At 40.1% G+C, this 27,707-nt stretch overlaps 1 protein-coding gene across 7 annotated transcripts in view; it reads left to right on the top strand.

Annotated features, from left to right (window-relative positions):
* Window positions 1–27,707, top strand: part of setd5 (SET domain containing 5) — a 140,905-nt gene that overhangs the window by 83,177 nt on the left and 30,021 nt on the right. For all 7 annotated transcript variants that reach the window (XM_080181713.1, XM_080181702.1, XM_080181708.1 and 4 more), the window contains 8 exons: window positions 861–970; window positions 1,915–2,164; window positions 5,839–5,934; window positions 9,674–9,919; window positions 14,015–14,323; window positions 16,413–16,655; window positions 18,766–18,907; window positions 20,903–21,153. In XM_080181713.1, the coding sequence (XP_080037839.1) occupies window positions 861–970; window positions 1,915–2,164; window positions 5,839–5,934; window positions 9,674–9,919; window positions 14,015–14,323; window positions 16,413–16,655; window positions 18,766–18,907; window positions 20,903–21,153 (1,647 nt within the window). The remainder of the gene's footprint in view (window positions 1–860; window positions 971–1,914; window positions 2,165–5,838; window positions 5,935–9,673; window positions 9,920–14,014; window positions 14,324–16,412; window positions 16,656–18,765; window positions 18,908–20,902; window positions 21,154–27,707) is intronic.

Below are 27,707 nucleotides of genomic sequence, written 5' to 3'. Positions count from 1 at the left end.
TTGGTTGAAGTTAAAAGCAAATTACTGTGGATGCTGGAATCTGAAACCAAAAAAAGAAATGCTGGAAAATCTCAGTGGGTCTGGCAGCATCTATAAGGAGAGAAGAAAGCTGACATTTCGAGTCCAGATGACTCTTTCGTTGAAGTTGATTGGTTTTATATCTGTGTCACAGAATAAGCCAAGAAATCTGCTCGTGTTTACATTATACATTCCTCTTTTATTTCTGAATCCTTTTTCTAAACGCAAAAGCATTTATTTTGTGGCTGTCTTTCCATAATTAAGAGGCTATAATTCCTGAATTATCCTTGCTGCTTCTTTTGTTCCTTCCCAGTGCATCAGTGTCTTTCCTTCCAGTAAACTTTCCATAAATTCCTAGATGTGCAACATTTCTTTCAATATTAAAATAGTATGTTTTGAAATAAATATTACCTTCACCATTAAAGTTACTCTGATGTCCTTCCCTAACTGTTTCACCCTCGTTATTTAGGTTTACTTGAAATACAATTTTACTAAGTTGTAAAATACAAAAGTTTATAATTTTTGATTGTATATTTTTGCCCCTGCATTTGGGTTCATTTGCTGTAAGATACTGTTCTTAACTAGTGTTAACTAGTGTTCTTAACAGATTGTACATTTTTTTAATGCTGCAGTCACATAAATTTTGTTAGTGTTCCTTTCAGCTAGAATTAGAGCCCTTATTTATATTGTCCTATGTTGGCAACCCTTTGGCACAATTCTGCTAGCTAAAAAAAGACTGTACAAAACCGCGATGGCAGCAAGTGAGATAAATTGGGTTTGACCTATTTAAGAATCATAAAAGAAAAAGAAGCTAGCTACAACTTGCATACTATTTCCCCTAGGTTCGGCACATGATCGCTGATGGGATGATCCACCTTTGTATATACGCCATCACAAACATCCCAAAGGACAGTGAGGTGACCATTGGCTTTGACTATGAATACAGCAGCTGGTAAGTCAGATCATCTTTCTTACAGGAGTTCTCAAGATACATGATACTTTTTTTTCTGAACCAACCACTGTTGTAGAACAAAAACTTAGTGGTTACATTTTTGCCTTTTTAGCAGGTCTAGCTAATGATGGCTGGTGCAAATAGGGGTTCAAGACTACATTATTTAAATCAAATAAGGGAAAGGTTGGATTGGATGGGCAAGGGGTGGGATAGGCAGGACACAAGGCAAGAGGGCTAGGGGAAGGAAAAAGGAAACACTTAGAATCTTCTCTGTGAGGGACAGAGAATTTGGCAGGCTGGAGAGGGACTGGGACAAGGAAGAATAGATGTGTGAAAATCTTTCTGGGTGGGGATAACTCTAAAGTTTTGGTTAAATTGTTAGGGATTGTTCAATGGCCAAAAAAGAGATGCAGGGGATTGGGGTCAAAGAGGTAATGATGATTCTTTGTTGGTACCTGCTGGTCTCAAATGTACTGGCCCTGGACTTCCTCAGATCTACTTGACCATCTAAATTCTGCAAACCTTCCTGGAGCTAGGAATTCTCTCTTGGATGGGAAGTATTCTCGGGCAGGGTGAATATTCATTTGAATGTCTGCATGCTTTGACTAGTGCATTTCATTACCTGCAAGCAGTACACCTGTTTTTACATGGTGTAAACTGAATATGTTGAATGTCCAAGGCAGCAGAACAGCTGCTATTTGAGAGCAGGATGAGTTAGCAATCAGAGTTAGTACTTAGTTGGCATCTCTTGATTTACACAGGAGCTCTTTTACACCTTCACATGCAAATAGGAGTCGCGTACTCTTCCTGTGCGTTTCACATCTTTGTCAACTTATGCAAATGAGGAAAGCTGGTTGAATATACTGTCTAGTCAGGAATTTTAATATCAGAATGAAACTGAAAGGCTTCATTTAACAAAGTTTGTATTATTCACTTCATTGCAGTAAATATAAAGTAGACTGTGCCTGCCACAAGGGGAACCAGAATTGTCCAGTACAGAAACATAACCAGGGATCAATGGAGCCCCCAGTAGGTGCGGAGACGCGACGGAGAAAAGCCAGGCGGAAAGAATGGGAGATGGAGTCAGAGATCAATCAGGCCTCTGATGAAAACAGCAACCAGCAACAAGAGGAGCCAGCAGAACCCAAAGACCAACCAGAGTTATCTGCACAAAACCCAGCAAGTGACAGTGAGGTATGCATGCACACACATTAAGACAACTTCCATACTAGAGTTTACTCCAAATACATGTGAAACATTTGATTTGTTAGTTTATATCTTTGCCTACTTGTACCCTGCATCCAAGTCATAGAATCCCTACAGTGCAGAAGGAGACCATTCAGCCCATCAAGTTTACACCGACCACAATCCCACCCAATCCACATAACCACACATAATTACCCTGCTAATTCCCATGACACTAAGGGGCAGCTTAGCACGGTGAGTCAGCCTAACTCATGCATCTGTGGACTGAGAGAGGAAACTGGAAACCGAGAGGAAACCCACACTAACACAGGGAGAATGTGCAAACTTCACACAGACAGTGGTCTGAGCCTGCAGTTGGCGCTGTGAGGCAGCAGTGCTAACCATTGTGCCACCGTGCCGCTCAGTGGTAAACTAAATCATGTTTTTTTACTTCAATTAAAAGAGCAATGAGAGTGGCCAGGGCAGTATAATATACCATCAATGTTAGAAAGAGTGAAAGGTATTTTTACACAAAGATAAAATATTTTGATAAAGGCAAGAAATTCAAAACATTAAAGTACAATAAATTTAATGTACATAAGTTTTATGATTATCACAGAATCCTGTTTCAAAATTGGAACGTAATTTGGGTGGCATGGTGGCACAGTGGTTAGCATGGCTACCTCACAGTGCCAGGGACCTGGGTTCAATTCCAGCCTCGGGTGACTGTCTGTGTGGAGTTTGCATGTTCTCCCCGTGTCTGCGTGGGTTTCCTCCGGGTACTTTGGTTTCCTCCCACACTCCAAAGATGTGCAGGTTAGGTTGATTGACCATGCTAAATTGGGTCTTAGATTCAGGGTGACTAGCAGGATGAATATGTGGGGTTACGGGGATGGTGCCTGGGTGGAATTGTTATTGGTGCAGACTTAATGGGCCGAATGGCTTCCTCCTGCACTGTAGCGATTCTGTGAATAACATTCTCATATTTTCAGCTTACAGTTGTTTTGAACTAAACATCCTATCATTTCCCTCAGGAGGAGGCATCACATAAATACATTGCTTGTATCAATGGTCCACTCAGCTAATGTATATACATAATAAAAATAAAACTAGATTATAATCCATTTTTGTTAAAATTAGTTGATGTCCTACTCTCTCCACTGACCATGGAAGGCTTCAAGTGCACCTGTGAACACTGCATCATCTATCCTGGATCAGTTGGGCGTTATAAGGTTGCAAATGAGAGGCAAGTAGTCTGAGCAAAATTGCCCACAAATCCATAAGGCTGTTCTCCAATCTGCCTGCCCCTTGTGCACCGAAAATCAGGAGCATTGGATTAAAATTCAACTAAAAGCTGGGGAGCAGTCCTCTTAAATAATGAAAGAAGGCCTGCAACTTCTGACATTGCTATTAAACGTTGAGCTCAACAATAGACAAGGAGTCTGGATATCTGGAAAGTGGACAGCAAGATGCTTTGCCAATCCAAGTCTGGAGGAAAATGAGTGAAAGAAAATAGAGCAAGTGCAGCAATAAATGATTGGACGTCCCTTCATGCAGAATGGAATTCCCTCTCTGAGAAGGCTGAAGTTGTAACCTGATTCCTGAGGAACATTTTGGGATCTTATTCCATTCAAATTGTATAACTCCAAGTGTTTGAGCCTTGGCACTCCAAATTCAGGGCTGTGTTTAGCACTTGAATGATTTTGGTTCTACATTCAGGCAGCTAATACCTCGAGAAATGTGGAAATGTGCAACCTGGACGTGATTGCCTAACTATTCTCCCTGACTTAGAGACCAAGAGCCCATCGCCCCCTTCCATCCCAGAAGAAGTCAATTAAGTGATTTGGATCTTAGCAATAAATTCAGTGGGAGGGATCAATGTGACAAATCTCAATATAGTGGTTGCAAGTTGATTTATGACCAGCACCCCATTTGAATTTGCTTGTCAGGGCAACCCTTCTGTATTTTTCCATGGCAAAGTAATAAAACCCTTTACAAAAACGTGTAATATGATGTTCATAGAATCTTAGAATTCTACAGTGCAGAAAGAGGCCCTTTGGCCCATTGAGTCTGCACTAACTACAATCCCACCCAGACCCTATCCCCATAACCTGTAGCATTTACCCTAGCTTGTCCCCTGACACTAAGGGGCAATTTAGCATGGCCAATCAGCCTAACCCGTACATCTTTGGACTGTGGGAGGAAACTGGAGCACCCAGAGAAAACTCACAGAGACGGGGAGAATGTGCAAACTCCACACAGACAGTGACCCAAGCCAGGAATCGAATACAGGTCCCTGGTGCTATGTTGCAGTAGTGCTAACCATTATGCCATAGTGCTGCCCCCACTATGTTGCAATAACTGTGTTACCCCAGTCATAACCTTAATTATGTCTTTATGAATTTATTTGAATATCTATTGCCCCTCATGCATCTAAAATACAATGGCAGAATTTTCTGCATCATTAGTTGTTGTAACCAACTTTGCCGCACTGCACAGTATACTGTTCCAATCTGATGCATCAAAAGGTCGCATTTCTATCAAGCAAAGATTGAAAGAAAGCTGTTATCCTTATCCATCATTTTTTAACCCTGCTTTGTTCAGTTAGTGAGAATTGTTTTTATTTTGCATTTTTCAGCAACTCCTGTGATATTCCATACCAACTCAAAAAAAATTTGCCAAACAGTGGGTCTGGATGAAGGCATGTTGCTCAATGTTGAAACACCTTCAGAATGATTGAACTAACATTCAACATTTACAGCAAATTTAAATAAAAATCCAACAATACCAATAGGGTGACATGATGGCACAGTGGTTAGCACTGAAGCCTCACAGCGCCAGGGACCTGGGTTCGATTTCTGGCTTGGGTCACTGTCTGTGTGGAGTTTGCACATTCTCCTTGTGTCTGCATGAGTTTCCTCTGGGTTCTCCGGTTTCCTCCCACAGTCCAAAGATGTGCGAATTAGGTGGATTGGCTATGCTAAATTGCCCCTTAGCGTCGGGGGACTAGCTAAGGTAAATGCATAGAGTTATGGGGATAGGGGACCTGGTGGGACTTGGCAGACTTGATGGACCGAATGGCCTCCTTCTGCACTATAGGGCTTCTAGGATCCTACCACATATCTGAATAATATTGGAATCACAGTATTTATGGATTCAACGTCAGAAAAATCTGATCAGTCTGATTAATTATGCAGAAATTGGTCGTATAAGTCTGATCATAGATCAGATTTATGGGCATGTGTACCCTGTGGAGGGAAATAGCAAAATCTGTTGTTTTATCCTGAGTGTTAGAGTACACGGTGCAAGAGTTTGCAACAGAAAGTAGTTTTTCTGGGGTTTCAAAAGAATGCGTAACTTAATAGCAATACATTTTAAAATTAGTCTTCACTTGTCTAAGTGTGAGCAATTACATTGATTTTGTTCTTTCATCTGCTATTGGTGAGATAAGGAAATAGTTGGCTTCAAGTAAAGCTTAATTTTGCAGGTGGTTGAAATGTTTTATGATGTCACAAGGAAGGGCTGTGACATAAGTGACGTCATTATGGGCATTAAAATATTAGTTTCTGTTTCACAGGTGGCATTGAGCGACATCATGTCAATGCTGCCATTGTGGTGCTGTCATAGCCATAGTTTTTACATACAACACTACTCACTGTATTGACTTCATTTTCTTTAAACAGGAAGGGCCCGGGGAAGGAGAGCGAATAAAAGTAGAAGAAGAAAACGAGGAGTCGGAAATGGATGAACAGCTCCGTGCATTAGCACAAAGTAAACTGGTAAGGGACAGAATCATAATGTGGAGGTGAAGATTTTCTTAGCTGCTAGATGTCATGTACATTGTTAGTACAAACTTAGCAGTCCAATGCAGCAGAACAAGGAAAAACAGGCATGGGGAGGAAAATAGTGCCCTTGTGTTGTGAAGCCATGTGTGAGAAAAGTGTTGGAAGTCATGACGCTTTCCCAAATATGATAGTCAACAGCCGTGGGGAAAGAAAGATCAGAGTGCCTGTACAGAGAGATGCATTTGGGAGAGAGAAAAATGGATGTATACAGTGGAGACAGTCATTGAATGGAGGAAGAGGAAAATAGATGTATTTGCATGGGGAAGCAACTTATCAATAGGAAAAACAGCGAAAACCAAAGGTGATGATCCCTAACGTTACTGGAAAAGTTTTCTGTGAGGACTGTCCTTTTGAATAGCTTCAGCAGGTTCGCAGAGCAGGTTAATGAGTGGATGTCTTTACTCAGCTGAAACAATGTCTGGGGGAAGGGAGTAGAGCACTTGCAAAAGGCAATGCTGTTTGGGAGAGAACCACAAAGTACCAATAGATGAGGGATCTTACCCTCTTTATATGTATATACATTATGTATCCATGTTGGCACTGACAATGGGATATGCATGTTCCTGCAGTAAGCTGGTTAGATGGTTATTTTTATCAGTGGGTCAATTTCAAAATATATTTTAATACTGGTTGTTAGTGAATTGGTCTCAGCTAAGTAAGCAAAACAGGGCTGTCATCCAAATTGCCACTAATCTACCAAATAGAACTGATGCTTATTTTTCCAACTCATTGGAAAACCCAGAACCTTACAGCTTGGGTAAAGATGATCTGATGAACCCATTTCTCTTTTTATTTGTTCTTAACATATGTGCCACACAGGGGCTATATTAATTACTTATTCCTAGTTGTCTTGAGGAAGTGGTCACTTCAGAGACATTAAAAATCTGCCATGTATTGTTAGACTTGAGTTGTGCCCTTTTTCTCTAAAGGATGTGATTGTGATGATGCATAAGCTTTCATGGTTATTTGTTTCCCCTGATCTTAAACCATACAAAGCCAGATATTTTGAATTTGGTTTCACTGCTACTGAACCTTTGAACTCGCAGTCTATTGATGTGCAAGTCCAGAACCACAGCATCATGCTGCAATACCATGGTTGTATTCAGCAAGCAGTGTCATCTCTCCTTGCCTACTCCCTTTTTAATCCCTCACTTGTATTTAACATAATCCAGCCCAGCTCTTCTTTATTCATGTTGTGTGTGGCTTGCATAATAATTCAGTCCATTCTGCTCTTGCCAATAGAACCTTGAACTGCTGTTAGCATGGAATAACACTTCCTTCTGCTGCATGAATGGATGACACATGATTGTCTGTTTGAGAAGTAAATACATCTTGCCACTCTGTTATTATACTGTTACATTGCAATCATGTTGTACTTTTCCAAGTGATTATTAATTGTCCCCACAGGATCTCATTCTAGTTTCTAGCTGAACTTATCTGCTTAGTTCAGAGGCAAAATAATGCAGATATGGAAAATCCAGAAATACTCAACAGATCAGGAGACAAGTAGGTTTTGAAATAGATCTGTCTAGTTGCTGATTTTCTTTCCAGAGAACTCTCTTTCCCAGTTAAGGACATTTTAAAAAAAAGTTGAGTTTTGATAGCGTAGATAGAAACTTTTCCCACAGACAGGAGGGCTGGTAACCAAAGGACATAGGTTTAAGGTAATTGGCAAAAATCCAAGGAGTAGATCTTTTGTTTTGCAGCGTGTTATGATTTGGAATGCATCACGTGAAAGGGTGCAATAGTAACTTTCAAAAGGAAATTGAATCTTTGCTTGTTAAAGAGAAATTTGTAGGATGATGGGGCAAGGACAAGGAAGTTAAGCTGATTAATTGGCAGGACACAATGAACCTGACCAGCTGCCTTCAGTGCTGTATGATTCTATGAATTTATTTTCTATTCCTCTCATAGATTTCCTCGTGACAGTCATTATTCCCTACAGTGAACCTATGAGTAGCTAACCTATTGTTAAATCTCAACTGATTGCCTCTCCGTTCCATCCTTTGGGAAAGCATCTTCTACTGATAGTGTGACTAAAGTTGGAAACTCACCAAATGGGGAATTGCCCTCCAAGGTCTATTCAACTCTATTCTGGCAAAGGTATTAATTAGGTTCAGTAATATCAGGCAGGATAGGTACAGATCATTAAAGCATCATTAGTTCCTTTGTAAACTTGTGTGTTGTATCTAAACCCGAGGAAGATTAACAATTACATCTCAACTCCTGTGTACAGGAGTGATTTGCTTGGGGCAAGCAGCATCTGTTCAATATTGTGTATATGAAGATGTGTTACATTCCAACAGGGTACATCAGTATATAATAAAATTGGAGTGATATACCTTTAAAACTGATTACCATATATGCTGATCTGATGCATCCTGTAACACAAACAATATATAAAAGATTGATAGCTATTGCTTGGTCAAAATACTCTTCTGTCATTTCACACCATGAAAATTCAGAACCGGTGTCATGATTTAAACATCCCTCTTGGTGATATAGCAGTGCTGTAAAGTTGCACATTGTTGTGCCAACACAAGATCCAATCTGCATGTATTAATTCAATAAGTGAAAGTGTACTGAAGGATGTAATGCACAAGGATCGAGCAACTAACCAGTGTAGTTTTTAATTCCAGTTTATGGTTTATTTGAATGGTACAGCTTTATAAGATACTGTCAACAACCAGTGTATTCCTCATATGTTAGGTTAGGGTTTTTAACCAGGCTGATTTGAAATGCCTGTTTGATGACCATTCCTTTTTTGCATGGTCTTCCTACATTTGACCCTATCACCATTTCCTTTCCCATCCGTCTTAATAAAAACTGCTCTGACCATACAACCTTGTGCTTGTAACTTTTACTGTACATGTCAAGTGAGAAACGTTTAATTTTTGATGAATTTGAACATGATAGTTTCAAGAGAGCTCATCAAGATCACAAGAGCTCATCTAGGTTGCAAAATCCAACAGAGAGCCCAGAATTCGATCTCCAGTACAATCTTGTATCTCCTAAAATCTTGAAGTACTGAGAATTTGATCTGGATGGAGAATTTACCAGCTGAGAGCACCATGTTGGACAGAACACAGAGTGCTTGCCACCTGGAAGCGCCAGTGTGGAAGGAACACAATGCGCTTGCCACTTGGGAGTGCCGGTGTCGATGGATATGGCGCATTAACCTCTTGAGAACCTGCATGGAAAAAAGAGGGAGCTTTACTCCTCAGAAGCTTGTCGTTGTTTGGAATTAGCACAGTATTACTGTTTAAAGTCTGAAATATACCATCCTTTAGGCCAGCTAAACAAAATAAACCCAGCAGTTCAGTGGGTGTGCATGCTGTTTCAGGTTGGGAGGGGGAGGAAATATTTTTACCTGCTTTGAGAGTACTTTGTCTTTGTTGCAGCCACGGTAACTAGTATTGATCTAGACAAATGTAGTGGCATAGTGATCGAAAGTAATAACAAAAGGGAAGTAGAAAGGATGCAGAGTATTGTAGCAGTAATCTCGGGTGCTCATGATGGTTCTATCAAGATAAACAGTTTGACCTGTAGGAACCGAACAGTATATTTGTCCATGGAGAGGTATGGGAAGAAATAAGTTGTTGAGGGTAAGATTTTGATCCTCAGAGTGGTTTGTTTATGCTTTTTTGTTTTCTTTGACGCTCATTGTTCACAGTCGCGGGAGCAACGGAAGATGGAAGCCATCATGCAGGTATTTGAGAACTTAGAGAAGAGAAAGAAAAGGCGTGAACAGGTGGTTGAGCGTGGTGCTAGTCAGCCTGGTGTCGATGTCAACCCGGAGACCCCAACCACAGATGTGGAAGAGGTGAAACTGGAGCCTGCAGCAGAAGAACCGCCGCCCAGTGGGGCAAAAACGCCACAGCTTGCTGGGGTAAACACACGGCGAACTTCACAGCTAGGGGTAAGCAGAGAATTTAAACGGCAAGTGGGCAAAGAAGCATGAGAAAACCTATTAGTGTTGCTGCTGCAACATTGAGCAGAGAAGGTTAGGAATTTCTTGGTGCTAATTGTCTAGCCGTGAAGTTCTGTGCTTCCGTGAGTATGGGTTTTGCTCAGATACCTGCAGTTTGGGAGTGGACAAGGTAACTTTGCTCCATGATCTGTGGTTTGGAGTTTAGCCTATTGAAATTGAAGATGCTTGGTAAGATGATCAGTGGGCCTTGCTTCTCATCTTTTCACCAGAGGTAAGGCAGTAATTTCATCATCAGTCTAATCCATACTGAAAGGGAGTGAAACCTTTTGTCAAGCTATCATGATGTGACATGTTTCTTGCAACAAATTCTTGAGGGAAAAGGAAATGGCTGAGGAAACATGCCACTTCCCTGTGGAAAAATATATTTCTTCATCTCACATCTTGCACCCTCTGCTAGATTTGAGCTGGCACCTGGTGGAAAATGGCCCAATGTATGCTCACTTCACGGTGTAAGGATAATTGTTTGAAAAATGGCCAACAAAACGAGAGTATCTGTTTAATTAAAACAAACATCCAAAATAAAATAACTTGGAGAAATTTGCTACCTGCTTCACATTCAGGGAAACTTTCTGATTAATGTTTAAAGTGCAATTCCAAACCTTTCAATACCATGTAGTGGATACGATGGCCTACTGGTATTATTGCTAGACTATTAATCCAGCAACTCAGCTAACGTTCTGGGGAACCGAGTTCAAATCCCTCCACGTCAGATGGTGAAATTTGAATTCAATTAAAAAATATATCTGGAATTAAGAATCTACTGATGACCTGAAACCATTGTCGATTGTTGGAAAAACCTATCTGGTTCACTAATGTCCTTTAGGGAAGGAAATCTGCCATCCTTTCCCTGTTTGACCTACACATGATTCCAGAGCCACAGCAAAATGGTTACTCTGAACTGCCCTCCAAGGGCAACTAGGGATGGGCAACAAATGCTGGCCAGCCAACAATGCCCATATCCCACAAATTAATTTAAAAAAAAATCAAAAGGGTCAAGCAGAGATCTACTTGAGTTATGTTTGTAGCTGGTGATATTCAGCACTATTTAGAAATTAGGGGTTGTCCTTTCAGGACAAATGAGTTTTTTTTCTCTGAGGGTTGTGTGATTTTGGAACTCTCCCTCAGAAGCTGGCAGAGGCAGTAAATATTTTTAAGACAGAGTAGATTGATTCTTGCTAGGTAAGGGAATCAAACATTTTAGGGGGCTGATGGGAATGTGGAATTTGAAACAGAACAAAATCAGCTATGAGCTTATTGAATGGTGGTGCAGGCTCTAGAGGCTGAATAGCCTACTTTCTGCTCCTATTTCATATGCTCATAAATCGAGGGAATACAGTTCAAATCCACTACATCTTTTCTAACGTGGCAATACCACTATCTCAGAAATCACACTAGGGCAGTCCCTCAAAAGCAAGTATACATATAATTCCACAATGGTACACTTGAGAGTTTTTTCCCGCCTGTTTGATGCTGTATAACTACAAAGCTGAAAAAGAATAACTTTTTATTCAGAGCTTCCCTCTCACTGAGGAGGCTCCAAAGCAATTTGCATCCAGCATCCTGCTTTGAAAACTCTGCTCACATTGCGACAGCTGTGGCAAGGCACACCTCAACAGCTCGGACAGTGCACAACAGTTCAACTGTGTACCAGGTTTTCTTGAAATCCACCTGTTAGTTATGAGATGCAGTTTACAGGCAAACTGACTAATGGACAAAACCATTACCTCCACCCACCCTCCTTGAAGGATGTAAAAGTGGAAGTTTATTATGAATGAAGTAATCATTGAGAGTCTTTGTGCTGTAGCTGTTCATCTTGAAAGGCAGTTCAAAAGCAAATTTGATTTTTGACTTTGACAGCTTACAGTTGAAAATTTGATTGCATATTTGTCACTAGTAATGCAGACAAATTATTTTTCAGAATTTAACTTTTGCTATTTGCATACAGGACTTCAAAAAGAAAAAGTTTAAAGTAGCATTTGGTTTGTGCAGTATCCATTAACTGCCACTGGAGGTAGCTGTTGCATGTTTCTAAAGGATATACTGCATAATGCTGGTTGACAGCAGCTTATAACCTCTGTTTTAGGATTGATTTTAAGTCTCAGCATCTGTGAAGATGATGTGTTTGATCTTTTGCATTAACAACACCAGTACTCCTGCATTAACATACACTCATAGTGGGGGGGGGGGGATCTAAGTTTACTTGCACCTACTAAAGAAACTGGATAAAATGAAAAGGTTTTATAACATCTGTTGAGAGTGATCTACATCTGGGCAAACAACTTGTGAGATTACACAACAAAAAACACCAGCTAGGAATCCACCCCACAACTCCCTCCCCCCAGCCTGTCCTGAACTGTAAAACTTGTAATAAAAGCAAAATACTGCAGATGGTGGAAACCTGAAATAAGAACAAAATGATGGATAAACTCAGCAGATCTGGCACATCTGTGGAGAGAGAAACACAGATAATGTTTTGAGTCCATTTGACCCTTCTACACTGTGGACTCAAAACATTCACTGTTTATCACTGAGGGCCAGAATGGGATTTGTGGTGGCAAGATCTCACCCTGCTGGTGACGTAACTGATGAATCACCATCAATTTGAATACATTTAAATGTTCTTTACTGGCATACATGGTGCCATTGCTTCCAGGTTGTCAGCATTTTCTGCCCTGCTGGCAGGAATCACTATTGCTTCCCAAAAATGGAAACCAGTCTTGATGATCTCTCCGGGGGCTCGGAAGTGAGTATGGTTCCCTGGGTAGTAAAGTTCATGGCTGAGCAGTGCCCTGGTTCAGCCAGGTTAGCAGTGCCAGGAGCGAGGCCACCAGAGAACCCCATTGGGCTGATCCAAATATTGATGGGGGGAGGGTTCCTCTTGTCTCCCAGGGTCCCGATATTTGTGTGGGGGTGAGTGTCCTTTACTTTGCCTTGCTGCAAGAATGCTGGTGCAAAACACAACCCCCCCGCTTCTTTTTGACAAAATGTCTGAAAACCTGAGTGAAAATCTTGTCTGTTTCTGGGGAGAAACATGCCAGTTTTCAGTCAGAACCTGACATTTTGCCAGCTTTAAAGAAACTTTCCTTCGTCTTCATGTTCTCCCAGATGAGGGATATTTGGAGTAGAGTTTTAAAGTTTATTCATTAGTCAAAGTAAGGTTTACATTAACATTGCAATGAAGTTACTGTGAAATTCCCCTAGTCGCCATATTCCACCGCCGGTTCAGGTCAGTGCACCTAACCAGCATGTCTTTCAGGCTGTGGGAGAAAACTGGAGCACCTGGAGGAAACCCATGCAGTCACGTGGAAAACTTGCAAACTCCATATCGACAGTAACCCAAGCCGGGAATGGAACCTGGATCCCTGGCGCTGTGAGGCAGTGGTGTTAACCACTGTGTGCTCATTTGTGCAAAAGAACTAGTTGATGTGTCCAACAGACAGGTTCCTGGTCAGCTGTACTTCTATTCCCTGTATCATCCATCTTAGACCCTTTTGAATACAATTGTAAACTGCGAAAAAATAATGGGATTTCAATTTATGTTGATTGTTTTCTTCCCTGAATCCCATTTATCTGTGTTGGCTTCAAATCCAAATCTCAGAAATGAGGTTATTATTTCTTGGTTAGCTTACACTAAATTAGCATTTGAACTTTGGCCACATAACACAATAAATTGAACTGGTTCGGACAAAAGCAGTTTAGGGAACATTGAGTCTGTGTTCCTAATTTACTGCAGTGCAATAGGGAAGAAATAAATGAGATGATGTGACTTAACCGGACTGTTCTTCGATTGGTGGTGTGGGCCTGGATAAGGTGCTGTTTCAGAGAGACAGTGTAGACTCGATGGGTTGAATGGCCTCTTTCTGCATTGTAGGGATTCCATGCTTGGCAGTAATTGGTACAGTATCTAGATTCAACAATTTCAGTTTTTTAAATGAGATTGATTAGAGGTTAATTTTTGGATTATAGAATGTACACAGTTTACTTGAAGAATCTTTGTTTAATGATCTCACGTCTTTAACATAGGAGCAAGTCCCAGAGAAGCCTGCTAAACCTCCTGCATCAAAACCAACAAAGCCCAGACCCAAAAATCGGTTCTCACGCTATCGCTCCAGTTCAGCACAGCGACTACGTCGACAGCGGCAAGCAAGCAGCCAGTCAGAACCAGCACCAGTTGTAGCAGTCGAGGAGGGAGCAACAGGGGCTGTTGTGACAGACTCCACATCTACGGAAGGCGTGGCAAGTGTAGGAACCCCAGGAGTTGAGATTACATCAGGATCTATAATTGCCTCCCAACCAAATCGAACCAACCTCAAATATCCTAAAACTAAAAGGGTAAGTGTGCGCGTAAATGTGACCTGGCTGATCTTCCTTTACTATCACTGATACAAGAAATCTAAACTGGACTGCTTGATCATGATGTGAGAGACCACAGAGATTCATGGTTTCCAGATATAGAGAAAACTACATTCCCTCGTTTCTGACAGTTACACGCGTTTAAATGAATCACAAAGCACTGCCACCACCCCCAAAACCTATTGTGTTACAACAGCAAATATCTATTATTTGGTCCAAGAACTCTTCATTGTGAGCCCAGTGAGCCTGGCATTGAAGAAATTTGATTACCAAATTGATTTGTAGCAATTATATGGGACTTATCTGAATGGTATTTATTTAATCATCTGATAAGCATTAATACCTAAGCTCTGTCATAGTGTTTTACTATGAGTGCAGACAATTGTCTTTGTGTTGGATGGAGTTTTTAAGGGTTCTGAAGGGGTTATTGTTGTAAATTCTCCTTCAACTTTCTTGTATTTTACTATGACCCTGGATCCTTGGTGGAGACTATAGTAACTAGTGGAATCCCAGTCTTGGGTGTAAGTTTCCAACTTTCCTGACATTTCCTGGTGGTGAGGCCTACATTAAACAATGTGGCCTCTGTATTGTTATGATGGAAGATGTGTTACTTTTTCTCACCCTTAAGAAACATTGGTGCCACAGGTTCTTTCTGTTTTAAATTCACTTAAACTTGCAGCATTTCTTTAATCCTAGCTGTTACTGAAGAATTCCTTCATGTTAGTTATTGGAGTTTTAAAAAGTTTTCCCCTTAGCAATAGCACCCAGTGGGCTGGCTAAATAGGCTGAGGATTGGACTTCCACCTCTCAGTGGACAGGGTTATGGAGGACAGACAGAGTAGGGTGGTTCCAATGCAGATAGCTTACCCCTGATAGATGTTCTCACTCAATGTCCTCCGCTCCACTTGCTTTTTAAGACCCTTTTCAAGAATCAGGGTGGCACGGTAGCACAGTGGTTAGCACTGCTGCTTCACAGCTCCAGGGTCCTGGGTTCGGTTCCCAGCTCAGGTCACTGTCTGTGTGGAGTTTGCACATTCTCCTCGTGTCTGTGTGGGTTTCCTCCAGGTGCTCCAGTTTCCTCCCTCAGTCCAAAGATGTGCGGGTTAGGTTAATTGGCCATCCTAAGAAATTGCCCCTTAGTGTCTAGGGATGCGTAGGTGAGAGGGATTAGTGGGTGTAGTATGTAGGGATATGGGGAAGGGCCTGGGTGGGATTGTGTTCGGTGCAGACTTGATGGGCCGAAGGCCTCTTTCTGCACTGTCTGGTTCTAACCCCATTCAAAAATGGCCTTCACACATTGGCCAGCATTTTATGGCAGTGGAGGTGTTTGTAGAATCCATACAGTGCAGAAGGAGGCCACTTGGCTCATCAAGTCTGCACCAACAGCAATCCCACCCATGCTTTAACCCCATAACCCCACATTTTCACCCTGCTAATCCCTCTGACACTGAGGGGCAATATAGCATGGCCAATCAGCCTAACCCACACATCATTGGAGTGTGGGAGAAAACCCACGCAGACATAGGGAGAACGTGCAGACTCCACACAGATGGTCACCCAGGTCCCTCCTGCTGTGAGACAGCAGTGCTAACCACTGTGCCACCGTGCAGTCGATTGAGGCCCTTAATTGCCAATTAATTGGCTAGTTAAGGCCTCAATAGGCCAAAGGGCTGGCAGCCTAGGGGGTCACTGCTTCCCTCCACGTGGGGAATAGGTAAGGGATTGGTGGGAAGGAAGTAGGCTGGATAAATCTATCTCACTGGAAACAGCAAGATGCAGAATCCATCGCCATGTAAATCTCTATCGAGTGAAATCTTATAATCCTTTCTTATAGGTTACTACAAAAAGTTAAGAAAGTTGATGATCTTAAGGCTAACAAAACTTCCTTATATTTAACTGGAATCAGATGCTTTTTAGATACTTAATTAGATTTAATTTCATAATTCAGTGCCTGTCAGTTTAAATATAATGGTGACAGGATTTATGGCACAATCTGGGCAAGCCAGGAACTTAAACATTTGCATGGAATTGCTGTGACTTGCTAACTTTTTCCCATCTTTTGGTTCAGTATTTGGTTACAGAGTGGTTAAATGACAAGATTGAACGATCGGACTGCCCATATGACCGACCATTACGCATCACAACAGATCCGACTGTGTTGGCAACAACACTGAACATGCTGCCAGGCCTGAGCCACAGCCCCCACATTTGCACAACCCCTAAACACTACATCCGCTTTGGTTCTCCCTTCACCCCTGAAAGGCGGAGACAGAGAGTTGTGTGCGACGGCAACTATGGATCTTGCAAAAAGGTAAGCATGTACGCCATCTTTGCATCTTACACAACTTACAAACATAGAATGTTCGGGAAGAAGGTTATTTGCTCACTTGTGAGCACACTGGAAACTTAACATGGGACCTGTTGTGCCACATGAAGTGTATTATCAGGGAGCTTTATAAATGTTTGATATGAAGTTAACATACTAGATGTTAGATTATAAATCTTTGAAGATTAGTTACTCATAAACTGCAGGCCAGTGGAAAAACATTGTATTCCGGGATCCTTCGTGGCATCACTGGGTATTTGAACCAATTATCTTGGCCTTCACTTGTCCTGGTAACGTGCCAGGATGGGTCAGTTTTCTCTTCTTTTATAGAATTCCAGAGTTGCCATCCAACTTTTCGTTGCAATTTTCGCTTCTTCTCCCAGTGCCCAAATTGAGTAAGCAGGTCGTAATACTTTCTGGTGGAACTTATCATCCACAGATCCGGGAGATGTAGGATCACAAATGGGGGAATTCGTTCGAATGTCTGAAGCCTTGTAGGGGTTTGGATGAGCATGTGGTGTCCACCATATTCACTCAAGGCCTTTAATGGCGAGTGGGCACCACAGGACACTAGCTGTCCTATTGATGAAGATCGCGCAAGTTAGTCAACATTTTCCACATGTTCATTAAATATCAATGGTTAAAGGGTTGGGAGAGACTTCACTCAGTTTGTAATTTTCTGCTGGGCTATTGCAAATCTATCAATAGAAAATTAACTAGAACTAAATACAGTCATTCACATGATGCAAAATGTTTCATTTTAAAAGAGGAGTTCTCATTTGGTTCAACATTTTTAAATTAAGATCTGGTTGGATTTACAGTGACCCATCTTTAAATTTCTTTGCTTGTGAGTTAGAGGTCAAGATTGCCACAACAGGATGGGGAGCTCCCTAAGAAATGGTATTAACTTTTGAAGATTGCAGTGTAAAATTAGAGACCTGTGAAATAAACGTGGATATCATGTTGCCTTTCTTCGTCGCTAACAGAGTGTTTGACATCATCATAAATCCAATACTGGTTCATCATACTACTCATCAGGCCCTTTGAAAAGGCTTGGCATTGTCAGGTTCTGAAGAAATATGTTAACAAATGAATTTGTTTGCCAGCTTGTGTGATGGAATCTCACCCCTGCAATTTTTGTTTTGTATGATTATCAATGACTGGTATAGAGCCGTAAGAGGACAATCTTACCAAAAAGATTTTAAGTGCCAAATGAGCATGAAAGTGGGAGAGCTCCAGACCCATTTTGTAAATCTTATGACACTTTGAAAGAAAATGAGGCAAAGTTTGATTCTCACCAGTAGGGGGAGTGGATGGAGTCTGTTCAGCCGAGAAGCTAGCTGCTGACTGCCATTGCACATGCTTCTGTTCTCTCCCCACTCCATTCAACCCCAGGATGATCGCTGCGATCCCTGATTGTGAATTGTGCAGCTCCCTATGCACTGCCTCCCTACAGACCCCACCCTCTTCAGGTCCCAACCCATCCCCTTAGGCCCTGACCGGTGGGCACTGGCCGCCCCTGCCTCCAGACTCTCAATGGCCTGTGGTTGCACCAGCGAGTCCATCACATCACATCCCCATTGGTGGGGGACCACACTTGATTCTCATTAGTGAGGACCTCCTCCAGTGACGCTGTTAAGGCATGTGAGCCCAAACGATTGCATCCCAGGCTCACTAATAGTGTTCATATAACCTTATAAATACATAAATTACATAATGCTGATTACGATGGCGATTCAGTGCCGGTGTCATTGCGAGACTTACTAGCTCACAAAGCCAATCAACTGGCGTGACGAGCCAGTATGATCGCCCTATAGAGTTTTACAGCATGGAGAGAGGTCCTTTGGACCACCGTGATGTGCTTTCAATTTTATTTATATTTCTGTGTGGTGCATGTATCTTAATAATGCCATGTTCACACAGAAAGTAGTGTGATAGAAATGTGCAGAGTTAGAACATAGAACACTACAGCACAAACAGGCCCTTCGGCCCACTAGTTGCGCCGATCACTTGTATACCTACTAAGCCATAGACCTATCTAATAGAACATAGTTGTTAATCTATGTTGAATAATTAATCTGTTAATTCTCTTCAGCGGTGGATAAAACAGGCAATGGATGAAGCTATGGTACAAACTCCCCATGAACCAGATAAAGAACAAGAAACACCACCCTTATACCAAAGCAGTGACAGCAACAATGTTCCTGACATACCTGACAGTGTCGTTGCTTCTACAGGTAGGTGGAAAATATAACTATTTTTTCACCATATAGCGCAAAGCCAGTCAGCATACATTCCACACAGTTCAGGCATCTAATTGTCAATATGCCTATCTGCCTGTTGTTTCCAGAAGATACAAATAAGTATCCAAGGAAGACCTCTTTATGATTTTTCCTTCTTCACTTGCAAAGAAAAGGTTGAAATTAAGAACTGTATGGTGGACCAAGGTGTGACCCCAGACCAACATCACAACCATCAAATAGTCATTCTTTATATGCCAATCAGTTATTATTGGCAAAGCTATCTGATTACATTAGGCATTAAAACAATATGGAGGCCATTCTCTCCAAAAAATTCTAAGTGTCAAATTCGTGTGGAAACAAGTAAATCACGCTTTTTTTTCAGCAGAAAATTTTCAAAATGAATCTCCCACAGTGTGCACTGGTGACTGCACTAGCGTGAATCACTCCAAAAGCTGGAGGCAGGGTCTATTTGTGCTGAGCGGGCCACTGCTGATCCTCTTTTAAATATTGCCCACAGTTCTATGTAGTCAATATTTTTAATCAGTTGATCTCCCTAGACTCCATCCTGATTGCCTCAAAGTTCAATTTTATTCCTAATCTATATTTCTCGATCATTATCTTAAACATTACTCTATCATGATCACTACTTCCTAGATGTTCTGTCACACTTAACTTATTTATTTTAGTTTATTTCTCATTGCTAGCAGAGCTTATTCTCTTGTTAGAATTCTTACGTATTAGGTCAGATAGAGTCTTGAATTCACTGTAAATACTCTACTTCCATGATAATTCTGTGTTTGTATCATTTCATATATTTTGCCTACATATTGTTCCTTCCACTTCCTTTTACTTATTTGGTGTTCTGTAGTGTGAGCAATTCCTTCCTATGCATTGTCTTAATTTAAATGGGTTCTGTGTTGTTATATTTTTCATGATACAGCTATCCTGTTGTTTCTGATGAACAGTATTATTTCAAAATCCTTGTTTCAACTCCAAATGTAAGAAATCCAGCGATATCTGGATATGTTGAAGCGCCCATGATAGGTCAGATTGCGAACATGGGATAAACGCAACTAGTCGCTCGTACTGAATCAAATGGGTCCTTCTGTTTTTACTAACTTGTCTGAATAATATTCATCCAATTTAATATTGATCAAAACATTGAATTAGTATTATTAAAATATTAATTAATTAAATATTAATTATTAAAATATTAATGGGTGGCATGAAAGCACAGTGGTTAGCACTGCTGCCTCTCAGCTCCAGGGATCTGGGTTCAAATCCCAGCTTGGGTCACTGTCTGTGTGGAGTTTGCACGTTCTCCCCATGTCTGCGTGGGTTTCCTCTGGGTGCTCCCGTTTCCTCCCACACTCCAAAGGTGCATTTGCTAAATTTATGGGATGCGTAGATTAGAGGGATCAGTGGGGTAAATATCTGGGGTTACAGGAATAGAGCCTAGGTGGGATTGTGGTCAGTGCAGACTTGATAAACCAAATGGTCTTGTTCTGTACTCTATGGTTTCTATGTAAAGGGCATCATTTTGAAAATTACTGAGGTCAACTTAGAATAGCAACATTTAAGAAGCATTTGGATGGGATGGATGAGAAAGGATTAGAGGAGAATGGGCCAAATGGGGGCAGTTAGGACTAGCTGGGAGGGCACCATGGTCAGCATGGACCAGTTGGGTCAAAGGGCCTGTTTCCATGCTGTATTTCTCAATGACTCTATATCTTTGTAAACCTCTATCCAAAACACAATAGAACAGAGTCTGATTTTCCTTTAATAAGCAGGCAAGTGACAAGCATGTTAATCTGTATTCTATATATCTGGAAAAATACACTGGATCTTTATAGAAATAACTCAGAACCATTGATAGACCCTGCACTGGAAAAACAGATTCTGCTGTCTTAAAATGTTCACAGGCTACTTAACTTGTTTAAAATGTACCTGTTTGCAGTTTGATTGTTTGATAACTTCTCTGTATTGTAGAGTTGATAGCGCCTCTGAAGAAGCGAAAGGCCCGGTATCTGTCAAACGTGAGTGTGGCTGATTTGCCTGGGCCTTGTAGTCCACTATCAGCGCCTGCATCTGTCACAGATACGGTTATGTCCAGTCCAACGGTAATGACGCCTTGCACCTTGTTTCCTGGAGAAGAGGAGAAGAAAAATGGATATAACGTAGTTTACTCTCCCCTTCACTCCCATGCTGCTAGCCGATGTAATACCCCACTACAGTTTGAGGTAAATATATCTATAAAGGGACTGTTTTCTACGCTTACAATGCAAATTAATTTTTTGGTGTATCTCAGTAAATAAAACAGTTCAACTTTTTAAAAATTCGTTCATGAGACATTGATGTCACTGGCTAAGCCAGCATTTGTTGTCCATTCCTAACTGCCCTTGAACTGAGTGGTTTGCTAGGCCATCTCAGGGGACATTTAAGAGTCCACCACATTGCAGCGGGTCTGGAGTCATATGTAGGCCAGACCAGGTAAGGGTAACAGATTTCCTTCCCGGAAGGCCATTAGTGAACCAGATAGGTTTTTACTACAATCAACAATGGGTTCATGGTCTTTATTGGACTTATAATTCCAGGTTCTTGTTGAATTCAAATTTCACCATCTGCCAGAATGGGATTCAAATCCTGAACCCCAGAGGATCACCTTGGGTCTCTGGGTTACTAGCACAGTGACAATATCACTTCACCACTGCCTCTCCTTGTTTGACAAAATTATGCAGTTTTGGAAAATAATTTATATGTAAGTAGGTGGACCAAGGTTTAATGCTAGCTGAACAAACATACACTTTGACACCAGCAAAACCTACCTCTTTGCTTTCAAAATAGAAGATCTTTAATATATTGATTCTTACTGTTTTTTTTTTAATTGGATTGCTCAGGCATGAGAAGAGTTATTTGTTTCAAAATGAAGATTAATTTTGATGTGCCAATAGTTTCAAAGCCTAGAGATCGTATGTTATATATAGTTATGCAATACATTCATACATTGCATGAATGTATTTGTCTTAGAACTGAGCTAGCACTATGACAGCAAACATTTGTGTTTCGATTTGTGTCTGGGGCGAAGCATGTATACATGCAATTGCGGTAGCACTCCCAAGCACTTGGGCACTAATAGTGCAAAACAAATGTGTCTTTGTCTTTTAGCTATGTTCTTAATCTTGACAACAGTAAACACCTGTCTTAATTAATTAACAGTTTAGTTGCACCTGACAAATGCATTGCAGAGAGGCAAGTTGATCATAAACAACAAAACAACCTTTTGGATTATTTGTCTTAATTTAATGTTAAATGGCTAACAGTCAAAATGAATTGAGTCAAATAAGGGAGAAAAAAAATCAAATGTTTTGCTGCCCTTTATCTTATAATGTGTGTCTAAATATAGGAGTTTAACCATTGGAACAGTTTTTAAATACTTTAATGTCAACAAGAATGTCCTGACGATGTTGGAATTTTTAGGTGTTAGACATTAAATTCTAAAACGCACTGGGGACAGATTTCAGTTTTTCTTTATTGATAACATTGGTTTGTAATTTTTTTGACAATAGTAAATAACAAATATTTCCCCTGTTGTTTCATTCAGGGTATGGTTAAATCTATAAACTGCATAGATTATTTAAAATAAACTCAAAATGTTAAGCTGTCAAGACTGTGTGACATGTTTCTAAGATTTAAAAAGCTGCAGTTGCTTTCCCAACAAAATCACACATCCGTGCAGTTTCCTTTTAACTGCACATCTGCCATCCCCTCCCTGTGTCCCACCTCTAATTCTTCCCCCTCCCAAGAAAAAGCTGTGCCCCAAAGTTCAACCAGTGTTCAAAGTTTTACTGACTGACATAGATTTGGCTATTAAAGATGAATGCGAGTCTTCTGAAGTATGAATTCTAAATTGCACCAATAAAAGGAAATGGCGATCGACTAAACCTTCCGTTCACTTTAGTATTGGAAGTATACAACGTTAGCATTACTCTTGCATAATAATACAAACGTTTATATTTTTTGTAATGCAGTTGTTGTATCTTTACTCCATGTATCAGGATCTTTGGAGGTAAACAAGAAATGAGAGTGGAAAAGACTTAGAAGTCAGTTTGACAAAACCTGTTGTGTGCTTGCAATGTATTTCTTCAATTTGATTAATCTTTCAGAATTTCTTCTCCAACCTAGTCCCAATTTACCTTTTGACACGCCATTTGCTCCCACCTGCATGCCTGGTGGTCCAAAGGCATAGAATCACTTACCTAGTCGATTAATTTACTTCAATGTCTCCCTGTGGGGAGGAAGCTCAAAGCTTCATTCGACATGTCTCCAGTTGATGTGACCAAGATCTGAGATGCCGTGTGTGTAGGATTACAGGTGTGATTGCATGTTACTTGCTCTGCTGCTGTTTCAAGTCACGTGGCCACCTCAATTACCAGAAGATTTTCAGCCAGCTCCTAATATGTATGAGAATAATTTTCTATCAATATCTTGACAATCAACATTATAAGCTGGCATATAGAAAAGGAACAAAGAACAGTTTTTAGTGTAAAGTAACGCTGAACTATACCTTAAAACGGAAGTGTTTTATTATTTCAGAAATGCTACTGTTCTCATCTAATATTAATGGCTTTTTGATCCACTGTATGATTTTTAGAATTTAAGTTTTCATTTTTGTTCAATGAACATAACAGCTCCCCAATTATAATCTGACATTAAAGCTGTTAGGAGCTATTTCCTAATTTCTAACCATTACACACTAACTGACATTTCAAATTCTGGCACAGTGGAAGAGGTCTCTGAGAATATAGTTCAAGATGCAAGGAAGCTGATAATCAGTATATGAAAAATTAAGATAGTTCTCAGTTTGAGTGATCATCTTCTCCATATTCTCATAGGAAGAAAGAACTTCTGCTGAGTAAGTCCTTTCGCATCCTCAGCACAACTCAATGTTTGTGCTACATGTCTAATGAATGGGTTTTAAGCAGGTTTATGCAGGCGAATGTGGTAACCAGTTTGTACACAAAATATTACAAATGTTCATGTTAATCAGTCTCAGTGGTTTTTGTTGAAGCATAGGTGTTGACCTCTGCAGATGTTGCTTTGAGAGCTATTATATCTACCTAAAGAGGTGAAGGAGGTCTTGGTTTTAATGCATCCTCTGAAAGATAACCTGTCATTTCCTCAGTCCAATACTGCGTCATGCTACACTGCCTGTATTTGCCTGCAGTGGCTTGAACATACTAAGTTCTGACTTGAAGACAAGAATGCTTGGCTGAGGTGTGGCCAGAGGCCTATCAATTGTGCTCTTCCAATCCTTAGTGTTTTGTAATAAACTAAAGAAGAACTCTGCATCCACAAAGTAATTCTCCAATGTTGAGCTGTAGCCTAAAAGTGGAATGTACTCTCAAAAATTAATTGGAAATTATAGGGTCATTATGTTCTTAAACCTTCCCCCTTTTTTAGTAAAGCAAATTGTAACAATCTGTTGGTACGTAAGGCATGATAGAAAATTGGCAGCAAATGTTACTTTCTGATCTCAGTGACAGGGAGCTGTGGCCAGTTATCCTCCCATACTGGATAGACCCTGCCAATTTCAAATATCTCCCAAGCAATTTGTGACAAATGCCATTGGCAAAAGCCTGAGAATAGAAATGATCCAATTTCTCCCTTTTATCTTTTGAAGATGTTGATTTCTTGCCAAAATATATTTTCGCTTGTGCATCATTCATTTGTGAGCTTTGGCATTACAGTTCTGTTCAGGATATCTAGCAATGAAAGAGGGAAAAGCAGTCAGGTTTCCCACCCATGATTGCTATGCAGTGAGCCAAGAAGTCTGCTAGTACTCACTATCTAGGTTCACACACTACAGTGTGCTTCTGATACAGCATGAGCCACCCATGTTCTTAGGGGAAGATTTGCATAAAATGAACCCCAGAATTCATGTCATCAAAATCTTTCAAATTCAATGTAGTAATTAACTTTGTAAGATGATGTAGAATAGTTAGATTAATTCCATGTAAAATGTCATTGGCTGTTGATGTGCTCTAAGAGTCTCAATTCCAGAAATCAATGCAAAACTGTTCTTGGGTTTGCCACTAATTAGTACTTGAGTGTTTGGTGCTTAGAATGTTCAGTTTTTAATATTTGGCATATTAAAATTTGCAGTCTGGTGGGCTCTAATCTGAAGGAGCTACTGTCTTCATTAACTAATGTTAAGAGTTGTTTTTTCTAAGCAACACATAATGAGGAGATGATCACTGCAGGTAGGCTTTTTTCTCCTTTAGGATGTCATTCCTCATTCCGATAGCACAGGTCATGTGTTATCTCTCCACTAATGGCTTTTGATTTCCAGGTTGCCAGTTGCGGCTATTCCTATTTCTGGCATGAACCACCGAACATGATTTTCCATCACGTCCCTATTAAGGTTTACTCAATGTGCCCCCAACTTTGTTACAGCCTCTAATTTTAATGACAGTACATAATATATTTATGGTATATGTAACACACATCATGTATTTAATAGTTATGTGTGTATTTTTCTGAGAGGTTCTAATACAATGCTTCCTCAGTTCACAGTTTCATTTTGCTTTGAAAAAGTTTGAGTTTAAAAAAAAGGTGTCAAACTTGTGGAGTTTGTACTTTGCAACTGGTTTCAGAGAATTTTGGTTTAAACTTTTCTTGACAGTGTAACTCAATTATTTCCATTTGCTGAGTAGACCCTTGATCTTTGTTGATATTTCAATTTTGAAAATTGTTCCATAGGGTATATTTGCTTAGGTTCTCACATGGGCCAACCAAAACACTTTACAAACTTAACTAATATTCTTGCATCGTGTGGGTTTTTATCATAAATCAGTTAGTGTTAACAGAACATTCTAAGCTTCATAAATCAAAATGACCTTCAAAATACCCTTTTAATAGTGCAATGAGGTCAAAATAAAGAGAACATACAAGACCAATTGAACTAGTTTGGAACACTTTGTCTTATTATTACTTAAGTTTTTGCTATGTTTGTACGTGCAATGTTTGCGTTAAATACTTTTATTCTGCAGTTTGAGAAAGATGAAGCAATAGGTTAGTACCTGGAACATCCTGGCAGGAAGATAGCGTTCAATTTCTATAACATGTATATTGGACTAGAATGGATCTTAATATTCAAGTGCACCTCATCTTGAAAACATTATCCCATCTGCTGAAAAGTTTATTGGGGAAGAATGTTGAAAGATCAAATGTTTCTCAGATCTGTGCCTCCTTTTAGAAATTAATTGCATTCTTCAAGGAGCAGAGCTATGTGGATATTAAAAGTTCCAGCATTTGTCTTTACAATGTTGCCTCTCCCAGTTCCATTTGATATTGCTTCTTGTTTTTTCAAATACTATAAGCATCAATTTGAATTAGTTCTGAACTAATAAAGGGTGCACTCTTGAGGCTGGAAAACATTTTGTAAATGTGTTACTGCATTGCAGAGTGAGCCAGCCAAAACACATCACTAATGGCTGTAAAAAGAATGGTATGATTGAAATGGTAACAGGTCTTATTTTACAGAATATGTTTATAATTGCCTCAGACAACTCTTAAGACAAATGAGGCACGTTATAGTGATGTCTGAGCCTGAGAAAAATTCTTGGCATTGTGGCTTTCCCAGTATATTACCGAGCCTGGGAACATATGGCTTTAATCTGGCAATTGTGCACATCCAGCTTCTGACTTGCTTGCCACAACAGACTCTATGGGGTCTGCATATTGACACATTGCCATTTTTAATCTTCTAATGCTTCCTCATAGACCAAGAAACACTTCAGTTTAGTTTTGCATTGTCATTTTATTTTAATAAAGCCTAACATTAAGCCACAAGTTATTGTTTTATTCTTGTTGTGCTTTGGTTTACAAACAAACATGGAGAAAAGGGTTTTATTTTGAGCTGTAATGGAAAAGGAATAAAATGAAGCAGTATCTTCCTCATTAAGCTGCAGCATGGGAGAGTTGAACTTGATTACCGATGGTTATTTAAGTTTTGTTTTCTACTAAAGTACACACTTGCATGATGATTTGGATCGTGCCATTTTGACCAGCTGCCCTAATTATTTTGTTGAGAGGCTGTTTTCACGGCTGTTGTCTTTATCCCTTGAGCTCTAAATTCTGTCTTTAAGCTTGTGTGTTTGTGCTCAATGCCCTATATGTCAACTCTCGCCATCTTTTTGGTTGCTCCACTATATATAGTAAATTGCTGTTGTCAAATCATATCTTGGCACAGTAGTGGATCAGCAACTGCAAGTCTACCAACTACTGTGATGTATGGAAGTGAGTATAGAGGATGTGGAGTCAAGCCCTTCAGGCTTGGGCACCAGTCACAACTCTACTTTCGTAACCTCTGAAATGAATTGTTGTTTTTATAATTCCTTCACCAGGAGGGAAGGGTCAGCTGAGGAAAACTGGCTGATCTTTTTGTTTGGGGAACAGTGTGAGAAAAAGGACTTAATAAGAAATAATATTCATGAATGTTCAGATTGTAAATCATTTTTAACTGATCTAGCATTTGATTTTTAAATGGGAGTGTTTTAGATTCTAAAAATTGGTCCTTTTTAGAATTTAGCTGTGTAGTGCAAATTGTCAAATCGTACAGTCACTGGTATAATTATTTGTGCATTTAACATTATCTAGTCATTTGAATTTGTATAAAATACAATTTTTTTCCCCTTGAGTTTGTTTGTAACTAAATCAGTTTTACAATAAAAGACTGTGGCTTTCTCTTGCTTTTGCTTACCCAACTTGTGAGTAGAGTTCTAATAACATGCTT

This window comes from Carcharhinus amblyrhynchos, chromosome 3 (genome assembly GCF_965287045.1).
Source record: "Carcharhinus amblyrhynchos chromosome 3, sCarAmb.v2.hapA, whole genome shotgun sequence".
In the NCBI taxonomy this organism is placed as follows: domain Eukaryota; kingdom Metazoa; phylum Chordata; class Chondrichthyes; order Carcharhiniformes; family Carcharhinidae; genus Carcharhinus; species Carcharhinus amblyrhynchos.
This window is presented reverse-complemented; position numbering and strand designations above follow the sequence as displayed.